The following is a 15672-nucleotide window of genomic DNA, read 5'->3' as shown; positions in this document are numbered from 1 at the left end:
TTATTTAAAAGCTTTCTGTCGCAAAATGAAAAGGAATATAATAGCAGCCTTAATATAAAAAATATTAAGGCCGTTGCTAACTTCAGAATGTTAATTGTGCAGTTAGATCAAATGATGATAATAAACGTGATTACTAGGTGGGGAAATGTCTTACTATTTAGGGCTCCACATTGGTTGGTTGATATGCTCTCTCCAGAACAAAGTCTTACAGGCTTGACAATTGCCTGCGTTACTTTGATAAGGAGGAAGGCGCTAGATCAGTAGCCCTCCAGGTTTCATCAGTTATTTTTGTGTAAAATATATCTATTCAATTTCAGATTCGCCTACCCTAATGTAGAGTGATAGATTAGGTCTAACTTTACAAACATTTACAGCTGCTGAACATTTACTTTGAGCTGTCCTCAAACTAAATGGCTGCATTTCTATTGCAAACAGCAGTTTAACAGCACGATAATTTGTGCTGCGATTTTCCAGCAACTTTCTCTAGGACTCGCTGTTTCTTTGAGTATAAATGTGTTAGGTTTGGCATATTTGGGCATATTTGGTCTAAAAGCTGTTTTACTTAGCCAAGGCTTAGGTACTGCTACAGATATCTCAGCTTTGGGTACTGAGTGGTGATTATTTATCAGTCTGAACATAGTAAACTGTTCCTGCACTGAGTGCAAGGTGACATCAGGCTTGACAAATGTGCATTTATTGTTACCTCCCTCCTACCCATTGTCACAGCTGACTGAGCTGGCATGCCAATATCTATTAGAAATGTGTGGGTATTCTGATAAGAAAAAAAGGCCTTCCGACAAAATCTGTGCATCATCATGTCTTTTCTGTTGTATACATTAAGCCAGACCTTCCCAAAGTGTGTGTGTGTGTGTGTGTGTGTGTGTGTGTGGGGGGGGGGGGGGGGGGGGGGGGGGAACAAAACCCTTGGACACTGCTAGCACGGGGTGCCCACAGAAATGCAAAGCAGGAGATGAAGCATCACTGAATATGTTTCCAAACCAACATCATTCTAAGCCAAAGACTAGAAAATATGGTGAAGCATATCTTCCCTTTGGCTTCACCTGCACAAGTGCCGAGGTAGGTCTCCCCTGCAGGTTTTCCCTGTGTCGGAAGCAGCGCCGGGCTGTTCAGATCACGGACAAACAGGATCCCACAGTTTTTTATGTTTTTAAACCCATTTTGCACAGAGAGGCATTTTTTTGAAAAATGTATTGATAGCAATGTTGAATATTATTACACAGGAAAAAAAAAAACAACTACATGTAAAATAATCACACCGTGACGCCTCTGTCTTTCTAAATGGAGGGACAGTAACTGCGTGTGTATGTAAGCGTGTAAAACCTGAAGATAGTCAGATTAACAGTATTTTGTCTCTATCTGCCATTCTGCAATTCATCTCATGTAAACAATAACGTGCGCACAGCGTGACGTGAAAAAAGGCACATACCTTTGACGTTGCGTGATGAACTCTGTATTCCTCGTTGACATGTAAACGCAAAAAAGGAGTTTTAAAAAAAATCTCAGTTTTCGGTGATTCGAAACGCCGTTTACGTGTGGACGAAACAGATGCGTTTTCAAAAATACCCGTGTAGGTGTGGACGTAGCGTAAAAGAGTTAGTAGTTTATTTTATTACTACCTGTAATTTATTGCAGGTTACTTGTATTTGCTTAATTGTTTACTAAATGTTTGAGGTGTGAAATAAACCGCAATGGAGCAAAATATGGGCGTGTGTGGTTGGAGGATGTGTTTGTGCGTGTCGTGCGTGTCGTGCGCGCGTGCACGCGCGACAAGGGGGGGCGCAAACATTTTTCTTGTAAAACAAGGGGGGCCCAGCAAAAAAAGTTTGGGAACCACTGCATTAAGCAATCCATATTATATTATATTATGTACCCTGATGCATAAAGAGGGTTTTTCACTGTGTCCAATCTGCGAAAGAACAGTTTTCTTGATTAATAGGAATACTTATTTTATCATTAAGGTTGATTAATTCCATTAGTCTGTGAGGTTTTAAGTCATTCAGTAACGCCATTCTGAATCAATTATTTGCCATGGCAACGAGTAGAAAGAAGACAGTGATTATAGCAGGAGCTTAACAAATGCATATAAGATGATCGCTAAATATTCAAAACAGTCATTACCAACAGCCTCATCAACATACTTTACATACAGTACAGTACAGAATGTCAACTTTTAAAAGCTGGATATTGTATCTGCTCGTGTGCACAGAAATGGTTCTTGGCAATGGAAGCCATTGATTTTCTCACTTCATCTGTATGGCATCTCCTCTTTCCTGCCAGCACAGCATGTAATATGAGACTGCAAGTTTTCTTTTACCCAAAGCAATCAATTTTGCTTAGCCAAACTCCCTAGCATGGATGGAGCCCGCCTAAGTACCTGTCTCCACCGACACACAGCCCTGTGTGCCGTCACCATCTAAAAAAAGCTTTCAGCGTAATAAAAAACATGTCTGAATCAGAACCCAACCAATCTAATAACAGCCAGACCAGTCGGTATGACTACAGAGCGTTAACTGTGTCACTGATAAGGAGGGGTATGTGCGAGCAAGTCCGCGAGAAAGGCCAAGAAATCAAAGAAATCACTGATCTTCAATTCCCCGATGAGATAATCCACATCACATTTTCTTCTATGCTATCACTTTCACAGCATGAAGTAAGATCTGGTTTCGCACTTTAAAAGCAAAAAGCATTTATGACTTTTCTTTTTTGTATGAAAAACAAAAAAAAAGAAAAAATCCAATATACGAGGCCATACATAAGGGAATTCTAAGCCTGACTGAGCCTTATTGATATCTATCTGAAACTCCCTCAGCCACCATCAATCTCACATATTGTTAAACAGAAAGACTGGGAGGTAAACGTTCACTTAGAGACGTGTCTTGTCCCTTTCAGGAGACATGTTTAGCCTTCACTTCTGTAATGAAAACAAATAGATGGGCTGGTTTCATAGAGATAGAAAGCCTTGGACTGCAGCCAGAGATAACAGGGCGCAACTCTTCCAACTGAGGCAGTGTGGGTGTTGGATTCAGAAAGACTGACATGGAAATAAACAGAATTTACAACCTATTACTGACTGTTTCCAAGAAGGATACTGAGAAGCAGCTAACAAAGGTGGTTTTTTAAGCGATAATTTAATTCTCAACTGGCATGAACAGTGAAGTCCTTCCCTATGAAATATAATTGAATCCATTGGCATGCATTACCATGCACAACCATCAATTATTATGCCAGGGAGGTAAGAGCTAATCCTTCATCAGAGTGAAAGCCAGCTATCTGCAAGAACAGGGGTGTCTGTTGTTCATTTTGCTGCTAATACATTGATTTATCTCTACAGTAGCTGCAACAGATAACAGACTTGGCTCAGATTATATCTCACCTGTAGCCACTGCGACTGGTCGCTATGACCAGCTGTCCAAGCGTTGACCTTGCCCTGCTTGTCTAAACGGGCTTTCCCAGGCTCCCAAGTGAACATGTCCATGTTGAGCGTCCTGAAGATGCTGGAGGCTGTGACCTGATAGTCCTGGATATGGCCTGACTTCATACCCAGTGGTTCAGAACAGCCTGGCAACAACAAAAACAGATTGGCTCTAAACTGTTTTTTTTTTTTACATCTAACCCCAGGCCTCCTGAAAATGGATTCAGTGCTGACACTACTTAAAAACAAGAGGAACAACTGTGCAAGAGGCATACTTGAGTGGATTTCCAAATGATGTATGATTTATTTATGATAATGATGGTGATTAGTGTATTCAGTTGGATAAAGAAAGCTCACTCACCTGTTAGCTCACAACCGAGCAGCTCCATGCGTAAAGTACAGTGCCTCCTGCAGACTTGGGGGTAAATGCGCACGTACTGGGCTTCAATGGGAGGGGTGAAGGAGTTGGCTGATGGAGCGTTGTTATCGACATTTCCTCTGAAAATCTGTTGCAAGGGATGAAATAACAGCAGATGGGGGGCGGGGGAGGATGGTGAAGCAGATCAGTTTTCAATAATGTGGCAGTCTATCCGCCGCTGTCTCTAGTGTCTACTCCACGCTCAACAAATTGCTGTCATTCAAGGTCAATGAGCTAGAATTACAGGGAAAAATAGACAATTTGTCGCACCATTTGAGCCAGTAATTCATAAGAACAGTGGTGTGTTTTAAATTAGTGCTTCAATTATATCACGTTACCTTCTGGAGTGTTTCATCCAAATCACTGAAGATAGCGTGACAGAAACTATATGATTGGAGCGAAAGATGTACAAACAAACACAGACATGTCATAGCCGTGTCTAGCTTTGACTGAGCAAAAAAAAAAGAGCTCTAAATGAAAACTATCAAAGTCCAGACGTAGAGCATACAAATCTGACAACATATCTGATAATAAGTTTGGAGGTCTGGTTGTTTCGGAGCTCGGCCAAAGAGAGGACAGTCGTGGCTTGCTGTCAGGAATGATAGAATGCTCTGTGGCCTATTTGGTGGCTGTTCATCCCCAAATAGTATAAAAATTCAATCTAGAAGTCATAAAAGTGGAGGGGGGTAAGGGGCAGCAGGATGGGCCCGGTGTGCGCTAGCTAATTAAAAAGCCATCTCATCATGTCCTCCACCCTGTCCTTGACTGAGTGCGCAGTCTCTAGTCGATGTGTGCGCATGTATGAGTGTGTATTTCGTCTGTCTACCACAGAACAAGAAGCAATGGGTGACGATGGATGCGTACACCTATGTCTGTGCGCCCGTACAAGTGTCTCACCATATCCTCATCTTTGCCCTTGACTTTGTATGTTCTCCAGGTCTTCCCGTCATCACTGTAGGCTACTTTGTAAGACTTGACGTACTCTGGGCTGCCGATACGCTTTGCACCCTGGGTAATTAGGCCCGTGACCCTCATTCTCCTCTGCAGGTTTATCTGTGGAGTAGAAAAAAATACAGATAGGCTGAAGATGAAATTCTAGCTTTATTTTCAGACACTGTATATAGAGGTGTAAGTGTCTGTGAGCATGCATGTCATCGAGTTCAGTTCACCCCCTTGTATCTTTTCTGTCAGGGCCATCCATCTTATTCTAAAAGTCTGTGTCCAAATAGAACATTTAATCAATTGTACACCCCATATCCAGTCTGCCCACACTGTGCAAACTGTCAATATGGTGCCAGTGTAAAGCAGCTTGGTGAGCCAAGAGGAAAAAGAGGCACTAAGAAAGAGGAAAATGACTAATGGCTTCCATAGATCCTACTCAGCACCCACAAACCAGATTCATTACATACAGACCAATATCTTCAGTAGCTTTCCCTGACAGCTCATTTTGATAAAGTATATGCTCACCGGCCATTTCATTAGGTACACCTTGCTAGCATAACATTGAACCCCGTTTTGCGTTCAGAACTGTCTTAATTATTTGTGGCAATGATTCAGCAAGGTGTTGGAAGCATTCCTCTAAGGTTGTGGTCCATATTAACATCCTTATTTGGTCTGGCATCTGTACAGTGAACTCCTTGTTCTTTTCAAGAAACCAATCTGATATGATGGGAGCTTTGTGAAATGCTGAGTTAACCTGCTAGAAGCAGCCATCAGAAGACACGTAAACTGCGGTCATAAAGAGATCAACATGGTCAGCAACACTACTCAGATAGGCTGTAGCATTTAAACAAAGCTCAACTGGTAGTATCAGTGCCAAAATGTGCCAAGAAAATATCCCCGCCATCATTGCACTGTTGACAGAAGACAGGATGGGTCCATGCTTTCGTGTTTACACCACATTCTGACCCCATCATAGGAGAAATTGAGACTCATCAGACCACACAGTGTTTCTGCAATCTTCTCTTGTTCAATGCAGGTGAGTTCATGTGAATGGTTGCCACAGTTTCCTGTTCATAGCTGACACCCGGCGTGGCCTTCTTCTGCTGTTGCCCGTCTGCTTCAAGATGTTTTCCTGCATATTTTGGATGTAATGAATGGTTATCTGAGTTACTGTTGCCTTCCTGTCAGGTTGAAGCAGTCTGGCCATTCTCCTGACTTCTGCCATCAACATAGCATTTTCAGCCAGAGAAATGCTGCTCACTGGATATTTTCTCTTTATGTGGACCATTGTAAACCCAGTAAATCAGCAGTTTCTGAAATACCTGTCTGGCACCAACAACCACATTACAGTCAAAGTCACTCAGATCACCTTTCTTACCCTTTCTGATTCTCTGTTTAAACTGCAGGAACTCCTCCTGACCATGTCTAAATGGCTAAATGCTCTGAGTTACTTCCATCTGATTTCCACATAAAATATTTGGGTTAATAATAACCAATTACACCAGTGTAACTAATGAAATGGCCAGAGGATGCATTTTCAATATTTTCCTGAACATTTTCTTTTGGCAAAGCAGCAGCATGTTTGACAGCGTGTCGATTTTCTAATCACTGGACTTTCTTGGATACAAAGTCTATATATATAGAGTGTTTTACAAAAACCGATGTTATTAACGGTGAACTCAAAATAACCACAGTGGCTCTTTAAGGATCCCGTCTCTTCAATATGAGTGCAGAAGACTTGATGGTGTCAACACCAGCTTGTCTCGGTGATAGTCGCTGACAGAGTTTTACATTTCTGAGGAATACTGATTGACTGGAAGAAACCTCAGCCTATCACACCGGCTGGTTCTTCTTCTCAATTCACAACTGCAGCAAGTTTGAAAGACCTGTGAGTAATATTACACCCGCCACAGCTATGCTTCCCTACAGTCTTTGTCTTCAATCTGTCAGCACCGGTTAAAAAAAATGCCACTCGCCTGTAATTTCTGGTGAGCTTGTATAAAAAAAAATGAGACAGCTGATGACAGTTGATGACAGCTAACTTCACTGTGGCAAAATGCAGAAGCCTGTGGTGACAAAGGAGTGATGCTGTGTTCATTGTACTCACAGACACATACTATTTGCCATTTATTACAGTCAATTTTAACACTGATTAAAAAAAATGTGTGTGTGGGGGGGAGTAGAGCCAGAGGGCACTGGGCAATTTCAGTCTCAGACCAACATAGCCTCTCACACTGTGACAAATAAAATAAAGAAAATAAGAGCTGATGACAGTTATTCTTTAATAATGTTGGCACTACATTGAAATGAAACAGCGTCATTTTCACCAAAAAAAGCTCATCTATCTCATTCCCTGTCAAAATATAAAAACACAGCTGTCTAACTTTCCATTTCTGTGTAGAACAGATGGGTAGCAGTAGCACACTTCTGAGGAAGTATTAGGCAAAGGACCATTAACCTGGGACAGCCAAACCAATAAAAGAAATGCAGACTAAAACAGAATTTTAATTACTCCTATGAATTAGGCTGGTTCTGTGTGACTCAGTGCTGCTGTTATTGTGTCTGTGCATTTCACACAGCAACTTAGTGAAAAGAAAGAAGCCTGCATTTTGCTTTATGTTTGTTAGCTAAAGTCTGTTTAAGAGCACAAACCCTTTAAAAGCCAGTGCCAAAAACAGAACTGGCAGTGCAACTACATTTGCTGTGGTATTCTGCGGGCTTGAGCACATTTTCTGGTAAACGAGTGGCAGCATTACTATGAAATAAGGCAATTTACAAGTAAAATATTTGAGAGCACGAGCTCAAGTTATACTCTCCTTTTTCTGTTATTGAAAAAGCAAACATGCTCTAAGCATTGTCTCCTGACAACATTCGAGATTAGAGCATCGGCTCTAACAGATCCAGCGCTGTTTATGATGGTTATCATCTATGCTTGAACTGTCAAAAAAAGAAATAAATATTTTACAGCAGTGATTTGTATCTTAATTTCCACTTTTAGGGCTACGACTCAATTACGCCAATTTTTTCTACGCACTTAAACCAACGTATCATGGTAATTATACATGAGGAAACCTCTTAGAGCCTCAGAGCCGCAGTGACCCACACTTTCCCATTCACAGCATTTCTTTGCTCTTCTCATTATTCTCCACAGAGATAGATACTTCTTGCACTAATTAGAAGCCCTGTCACTAAAAGGCCACCGCTGGGGTAATTGGGGTGATTCTTCACATTTTAATTCACCACTCAGGAAAGGACCTCTGTTACTCGAGTGCTAATAGTGATGCATGTCTTTGTTAAAAAAAGAAATGAAAAAGAAATATTTACAACGAGAAAACAAAAGAAACAAATCAGGTACCTAGCAAATTTGTAAGACTATAGCTATCTATGTTTGTCTAATTTTACAAAATCTTAACTTTATAAAGGCATTATTAAACTGCTAGCAAAATTTTGTTGACATTTCTCTGATATGGGTTATATATTATGTATCTGTGCAGTTTAGGGTCATTGCTAATGAGAGTGAGTGACTCAGTATTTAGCACAGTTTGATCTTTTTTCCTTTTCCATTACTTTTGGTCTGCAGCTGCAGCTCTCGTCTAAAAAAAACAACATTCAGATCCGCATTCAGAGGTTGATGTCTTGCGAAGTAGGATGAGCTGGCATTAGATATAGTTTGTTATTGGAGTTTTTTTTTTTCATTATAATCTAACAAAGAGCATACACTTAGCATACACTGTGTACTCTGTAAATTTGGTTTAGATATAAAATAGTAACACTGCAGCATATTAAAAAAAGAAGTATAGAATGAACTTTTACCCTTTCACCATTTCACTCTCGCTTGTTCCAGACACAGACAGCAACCTGTGTACGAAGCACTCAGTAAAATGAGCCTCTAAAGTAAAAAAAATCTACATCAAATATTTTCTGTTCTCAGACTCTATTTGCAAAACAAAGAACATATCCTTTGTTTGCACAGCATGATTCAACCTGTTTTTCCCTGTAATGTTTTCAGTACCACCAGAAAATGTTCAGCATAACTGTTCGAGAGGCATAAAGAAACTATACATACATACTTAAGGTCATTAACACGAGAGATTTAATTTTCCACTCATCATTTGAGATTGCCTAAAAAAACACCAACTATTTTTGAGAATTTAGTGAGCCAAATTCATAATTAAAACAAAAATGCAACCTGTGCTAATACATGTAGATAATTCAGCCATTACTGCTTGTTTTTATCTAGATTTGTAGTCCCCTGCCATAAAAATACATGTCAGAAGCTAATTGAGTTATGCATAATGACTAGGACTAAAACAATTTGTCAGCGAATGGCAGCTTGGCTCTGAGAAATTATTATAGCCATTTTTCATTGTTTCTTCACATTTTGCAAGCAGAATGGATAATTGAGAAAATCATTAAGAGCACAAGCAGTAATGACATACTTGTTAGCTGGAGCTCAAATCACGATGGAAACTTTGAACATTTAGTTTCTTTCTGCACGTGACACATTCACTTATGTCATATTGGTTTTAATTGACTGGATTCTGATAAATAAAAAAGAAAAACAGGACATTTTTAAAACATATTTTCCATTAGAATCTTTCCAGAGCTCGAAATGTTGCTCTAAGTAAAAACAGGCAGACCTGCATTTATTTACGACAACAACAACCTCCAGGTAAAAACGCAGCTGACTGCAGAACAGCTAGCTTTGAGTCATTTATGTTGTTAAGACCACTAATTATACCACACACAGAATATTCATACCAACAAGCAAAACATCACACACATGCGTACACACAGGCATACAAAGGTCAGGCAAAATATACCCCTTGTTGATTACATGCTGAGATCAGAACTGCGGATGGAATTGCAACAATATTGTAAGAATTAGACTGTCCTTGAAGCTACCTAACAGCCCTGTGGCACCAATGCTTAAAAATGCAAGCACACTTGGCTACACCGATTTAAAAAGCTTCTTCTTTATCCTTGGCATCAGGAACAAATTTTAACCACAGTGCAGTCTTGAGCCACTTCTCATTTCTTTATGTTTTGCTTTGAAGGAACCAGACTTTCTTTTTTTAAATAAGAATTCAGCAAAAGGTCTTTGGGCTTTCTGAAGGTCTTTCAGAGGTTTTCTTCGGACATTGGCTGATTTTTTAGTGATTTTCAATCTAGTCCTTGTACCCGAGCTCAGAAATCTCATGAGAAATGGTTTTAGTGGAGGGGACGATGTAAAACAAGCCATCCTTAAGAAGAGACCCGAGGAAGAAAGGCTATGGAAGGCCCAATAACTGGACTGAAAATCAGTGGCATCAGGTGCTATGGAGCGATGAATCCAAAATTAAAATTTTTGGTTCAAAATGTCATAAATGAACACACAAAAGTGTAATCACATTTTGATCCATTAAACACAGCTATCAGGGATCTGAATGGCAAAAGCTTCATTTTTCAGCATGACAGTGATACCAAACACACTGCCAATGTAGTAAAAGCATAGCTGGACAGAACAAACACACAATAAAACACAATCAGCCACAGATTGGCCTCCTCAGTGTCCAGATCTCAATATTACTAAAGCAGTGTGGGATCATCTTGACAGAGAACACAAAAAAGGCAGCTAACACCAAAAGAAGATCTTTGAATGTCCTTCAAGAAGCCTGGAGAACTACTCCTGAGGACTACTTAAAGAAATGACTATACATTTTGCCTAGAAGAGTTCAGGCAGTATAATACTAAATTAATGTAATGAATAAATAGATGCTGAACATTGACTTTCAAGTTTGTTAGAACTGTACAAACTCTGTTGTTGCCATTGTTGCTGTATTTTCATGTGTGTTTCAGTAAATGGCTGCACATATTCTATCCCTAGTAAATAAATACTATACTGCCAGAAAATATAAATAAATACAGGTTGGCTCAAGAGTGCTGAACATCAGCATCTCTTTGTTCTTTCTTTCTTGTTTTTTATTTCAGTAATGTTTAGTGTGTACAGTAATCAAACTTTATATTCTTTAACACAATCATAACTATAATAAAGTGCCAACTTATAGGCCAACAAAAGCCAGCAGTAGCTGGTGATATACAAGCACGTTATTGTATGTGAACAGATGGACATTGAAGAAGTTTAAATGATTTTAAATGGCAGGAAAACAAATCTTCACACCATTTGTAAAGCACCTAAAGATCGAAGCACCACCGAGGTGTTGTAGCAGAAGCAGAAATAGGCAAGTTAACCACTGTGAGTGATTTGATGCTTCTCTGCTAAGGGATTGATGGCCGCCATACCGCTGTTAGAAACTGCTAAATAACTCAGAGTACAAATCATGTTGTTGCTCTCAGTGCTAAAGGTGCAGCGGCAAGTTTAAGACCTCAAAATCGTAACTGGTTTTATCTAAGAATTTGTTTTGGGAGGAAATCTCAGGCCTTTTAGTTCAAAGACGTAACGTTCAAGCCTATGTGTCCAAAGGCTTTATTCAATTTAACCTCCGTGCAGTCATGCTGTGATTATAAAATAAACTGTGACAGAAAAACCTTTCTCAGGGTCACATTTCAACCACAGCAGACGGTAGAATGTTTTAATAACTGAGGTCACGCTGGAATGAAGAGGAAATAGCTTCTCAGATAGGAACAGAATTGAAGTCCAAGAATCTAAGCGTGTTCTATATACAAAGAAATGTGTCCATACTGATGGAGATCTGCATTTTAATGTAATGTCATTAATTGCTTAACTGCAGGTGAAATATGTATAGACCCTCTTAGCCTTCACAAGTGATTTGTATTGTTTCATTCTTCCAGCACAGCCGGCTAAAGCTATATTTTGCTGATATTGGTGAGACCGGCAGCATATTTCCCTTGAGTGCTCAAATGCAATTTTATGTGTGAGCTAGAAGTGGCAAGGTTGTCTCGCGGTACATAGATGTGTGAACAGTAGCGAGCTCACACTCACGCACAAATCAAAAACACACAAACCAACATAAATGCAAACAAAGGCATATGAAGTGCTTTGTCTGAAAATCTATGATGTATTATTCAAAATTCGTTGCTCTGTGTTTGTGTACGGCTGATTCATTTGTTGAGATTTAGGGGGAAAGAGCTGAAACTGGCTGGCATCCAAACACATACTGTAGTACATTCTGCTCCAGAGTAAACCTTACAAATAGCCATACAAACCTGAAGTGTCTCCTGACGGGATTGTCATCTGTCAGTGTAACCTGCTTTGCATGACAGACATGTAAACAGTCACTCCACACTACAAAAGCATACCACCGACTCCTTAGCATAATCCCAAAACACTGACATGACTGTATACCTCTGTACTCATATCCCAATTATCCAGGCCCTATGTAGAAACACACAATGCCTACAGCACCCCGCGTAGCATCCCACATGGCATCATTAAAGTCAAACAAGCTGCCTGAATGTTTTATGTGCCGCTCTCCTCACCCTCTCCATGTGCCAGGGCTCTCTTCTCTCAATCATCTCTTTCTTTCTTTTTTTTACAAATCCATTTTTGTCCTGTCTTATTTTTCTCTTGTTGTTACATACAGCTTCACTTTCTCCATCACACTGTCATGGTGTTTTTCGATTATACTTTGTTCACGGTTCATTGTCTGTTTCTCTTATATCTGACAACAGCGTGCTTCAAAGTTTGCTGTCTGTCATCACAGTACAGAGTGAGAGGAATGTAATGTGAGAAAAAAACACCTTATTTCCAAAATAGTTCATTATTACATTGGTCTCTATTACTAGAGCTTGACCGATGTATCTGCAGGGGTTATCGGCCATTATTAGCTATTTAAAGATAGTGGCACTTATAATAGCCATTAAAGGAACATTTAAAAAATAAAGAAGAGAACAGAGAAAGACCTGTTAACCAAGGTGTGAATTCTGATATCGAATAGTCTGTCCACTAGGGAGGCCTCTGCAACTTCTCAGATGGAAATGTGTTTGCAAAGCTGCAAACACAACAGCCAGCTGATCCGAGCAGAGTCGGGCAAAAATTAATAATCCACAACTTGTTCTGAATAAAAAATGGTATTAAACATGTTTTGTGTGTATGATAAGAAATAAAAATTATTGGCCAATATATCGCATGTTTAGATCACCAAATATCGGTATTGGTATCCTATATAACTCAGAGTCTATTTATGAAGAGTAGAAAATCTTGAGTTGAGCGCAAATCCAGATATCAGAACTGTTTTCATGTGCTAGAGCTGTTTTAGAATGAATTTTTGTTATAAATCCAAAGAAATAAATCCATTTCTCCTTAGGTCAGTTTAGATTTTGGGTAACAATGATGCAAACATTTAAATACCATCACTTCACTCAGTGCAAAAAACTGCTCCCAGGCTCTTATCAGTACAATTTTGTTAGACTACACATTAAAAAGATTTCCACAGTGCAGGACCAGAGAGGACAGAATCTATTGATATGATGTGCAGACATAATTCAGGATCACCAACTAATCCATGATATCGATCTGTCTATGCAGCTCTTTGACAGTAAGCACCGACTAATGGCACAGTGTGAAGGTTAACTATAACAAAGTCGGAGTAAGAGGAGAGTTTTTGTGCCTCAGTGCTTTGCTTCTATAAACACACATTTTCATTTTACAATTATATGCTTGTTATTGACGAAAGCCCTCTAGGTGGTTATACAAACACTCTGGGGTACAAAAGGACAAAAAGACGAAGGGAATTGTTGAGCAGAATTCAATTAATCCTTTTTTTTCTCCACGGATAACAAGAAAATTACTGTTTACAACACAGTTGAGTATAAATTTAAACATCAAACTTCTCTCGATAGCTCAGTAAAACAAAAACGCTTAACAAACAGAAACCAACAATACCTCTGAATAATTACAAAACAATGCAACAAAGTTTTGTCGGTAGGGGACTTTGCAAAAGTCAATTTATGACAACAGATACAGTGGCAGCACAGCTACTATTGTGAGTAAATCACAATTCAAACAAAACAAGAGATGGTGCCGCTGAATAAAGGTTTAAAAAAGTAAACTGTTTGCCACTTGATGTTGTTTCTCGTGTTAAGCCAAACTGCAGCAGCATCTGTTCTACCCTACAGCTTAAAGCTATGGTGAGTCTTTATTAACAGCAAGCTAGCCATCAGTTTTACAGGATCTGTAATTAACTCCAAACCGCAAACAGTTTATACTTACCATCAGCTACAAACAGACGACGTGAAACACCAGAGATCCTCTAAATAACATAACACTAAACCATTTAAAGATCAAAAACAGGAATCTGTCTGTAACTGAGAGCTGAATTCATTTGCACTTGGCTGTGGCCCAACTTTATGTGGCGCCTGTCCTGTGACTGTGCTTTACCTGGATCCATGGCCATCTGTCATTTTCGGCTGCAGTCCAGGCATTGACCAGCCCCTTCTTGTTGAGCCTTGCAAAGTACGGGTACCACTTCTGTAGGCCAAAGAGAGCACGGTGGGTAGAAGAGGCCGTTATCTGTTGGTTGGAGATTATACCGCCCTCCATGCCCAGTGGGCCAGAGCATTCTGAGAGAACAGAGAGACAGAGAGAGGAAGCGATAGATGAGTCCTCCTATCATTCTAACACTCAGAAATGTGGGAAAGTGAGTTTCTGGAACGTGTATAATGTTCAAAAAAAGCACAAAACCACTGACTTTATCCTCCCCATTTTGTTTTGTTTCACTCTTTTTATCTTTAAATGTTGAATTGGAATCATCATTATGGATTCCCCTCAGTGGTCCGATTCCCCATTGATTCACAATTGATTACTGAGCTTATTGGAAAATAACAATATAGGCCTACACAGCATCACTGGCTGCTTTTATTATCTCTATGTCTGAACACAGTGTAGACCAAGAGTAGCCAAAAAAGGCTTGCATGTGACTTAGGTGGGAAAAAAGCTCCAGTGCCATGAATTCAGTGTCAGCCTTCTGCAATGGACAACTGTCAGAAAACTAAGCCAGCAATAATAAAAGGGAACTGATCAGCTTGGAGTTCCAATAGACTGAGCAATTTGGCACCAGTTCTCAAGTGGAACCACTTCTCAGTTCCCAGATGCTCCAAAATTTCATTTGTATTATATTAGCCAAGGTCATTCAAACTGTGACTTTCTCTTAACTATTGTTGCATTATTTGTTAACTCACTGTTATGTTCACCATAGCTATTTTCTATTCTACTGTACCTACAATTTTGATTGTCAACAAGGCGCTTTTCTCATGTCTCCCAAGTTCTTTTAAGTCACAGCTGCAGATTGGGACTCTTGTCTCCGTCTCAGTGCTACTACACACATTTGATGGACTAACAGGTTGTTCCTTCATCTCTTCCATCAGGAACAGAGCCCCCGGGCTCTCTCCCAAGGAGCTGCAGCCACAGTTGAACAGCATCATTCCCAAAGTCAACAAGCTTTGCAATAGCTTTAAATATCTTAGAGGCTGCATTAAAATGGGGAAGTCTGACACCATTATCCTCAGTCAAAAATCCCTTTTTAAAGCTGCTGTTTTTTGCAGTTAAGCCTAATTAGTGTGTCCAGGCATATCCAATGCATTTTAATAAACATACCTGTGGCAAAAGGGATTCTGGCAATGCTGATCCAATAAAGAATTTATTGCTCTGCACAACAAGTACTTCTTTGTGTTTCCATTAAAAAAAAGAAAAATACTGAGAGACGAAACAAAAAAAACTTGGCACAGAATATAGACGTAGATGGAATGGGCTGGAGAAGGTGTACATAAATTATACAACATACCACAGTACATTGCACATAAAAATATTGTTTCTGTCGAAACACAACAGATTTTGTTTTTGACAGCTCTGATAATGTAAAAATGTTTTATAGATCCTATATTATTTGAATGTATGAATTGTGAATCTGTGGAAAAGCAT

The 15672-nt window shown here is 39.6% G+C and overlaps 1 protein-coding gene across 3 annotated transcripts in view; it reads right to left on the bottom strand.

Moving 5' to 3' along the window:
• The window catches only part of edil3a (EGF like and discoidin domains 3a), a 125232-nt gene that overhangs the window by 33949 nt on the left and 75611 nt on the right, over positions 1-15672 (bottom strand). For all 3 annotated transcript variants that reach the window (XM_084947239.1, XM_084947240.1, XM_084947237.1), the window contains 4 exons: positions 14134-14315; positions 4749-4904; positions 3795-3939; positions 3395-3579 (listed from right to left, as the gene is read on the bottom strand). In XM_084947239.1, coding sequence (XP_084803365.1) covers positions 3395-3579; positions 3795-3939; positions 4749-4904; positions 14134-14315 — 668 coding nt within the window. The remainder of the gene's footprint in view (positions 1-3394; positions 3580-3794; positions 3940-4748; positions 4905-14133; positions 14316-15672) is intronic.

Source organism: Perissodus microlepis, chromosome 12 (genome assembly GCF_051167445.1).
Source record: "Perissodus microlepis isolate ML-2025 ecotype Zambia chromosome 12, ASM5116744v1, whole genome shotgun sequence".
NCBI classification, from domain to species: Eukaryota; Metazoa; Chordata; class Actinopteri; order Cichliformes; family Cichlidae; genus Perissodus; species Perissodus microlepis.
Note: the sequence above shows the minus strand (reverse complement) of the source record. Positions and strands in the feature narration are given on the sequence as shown.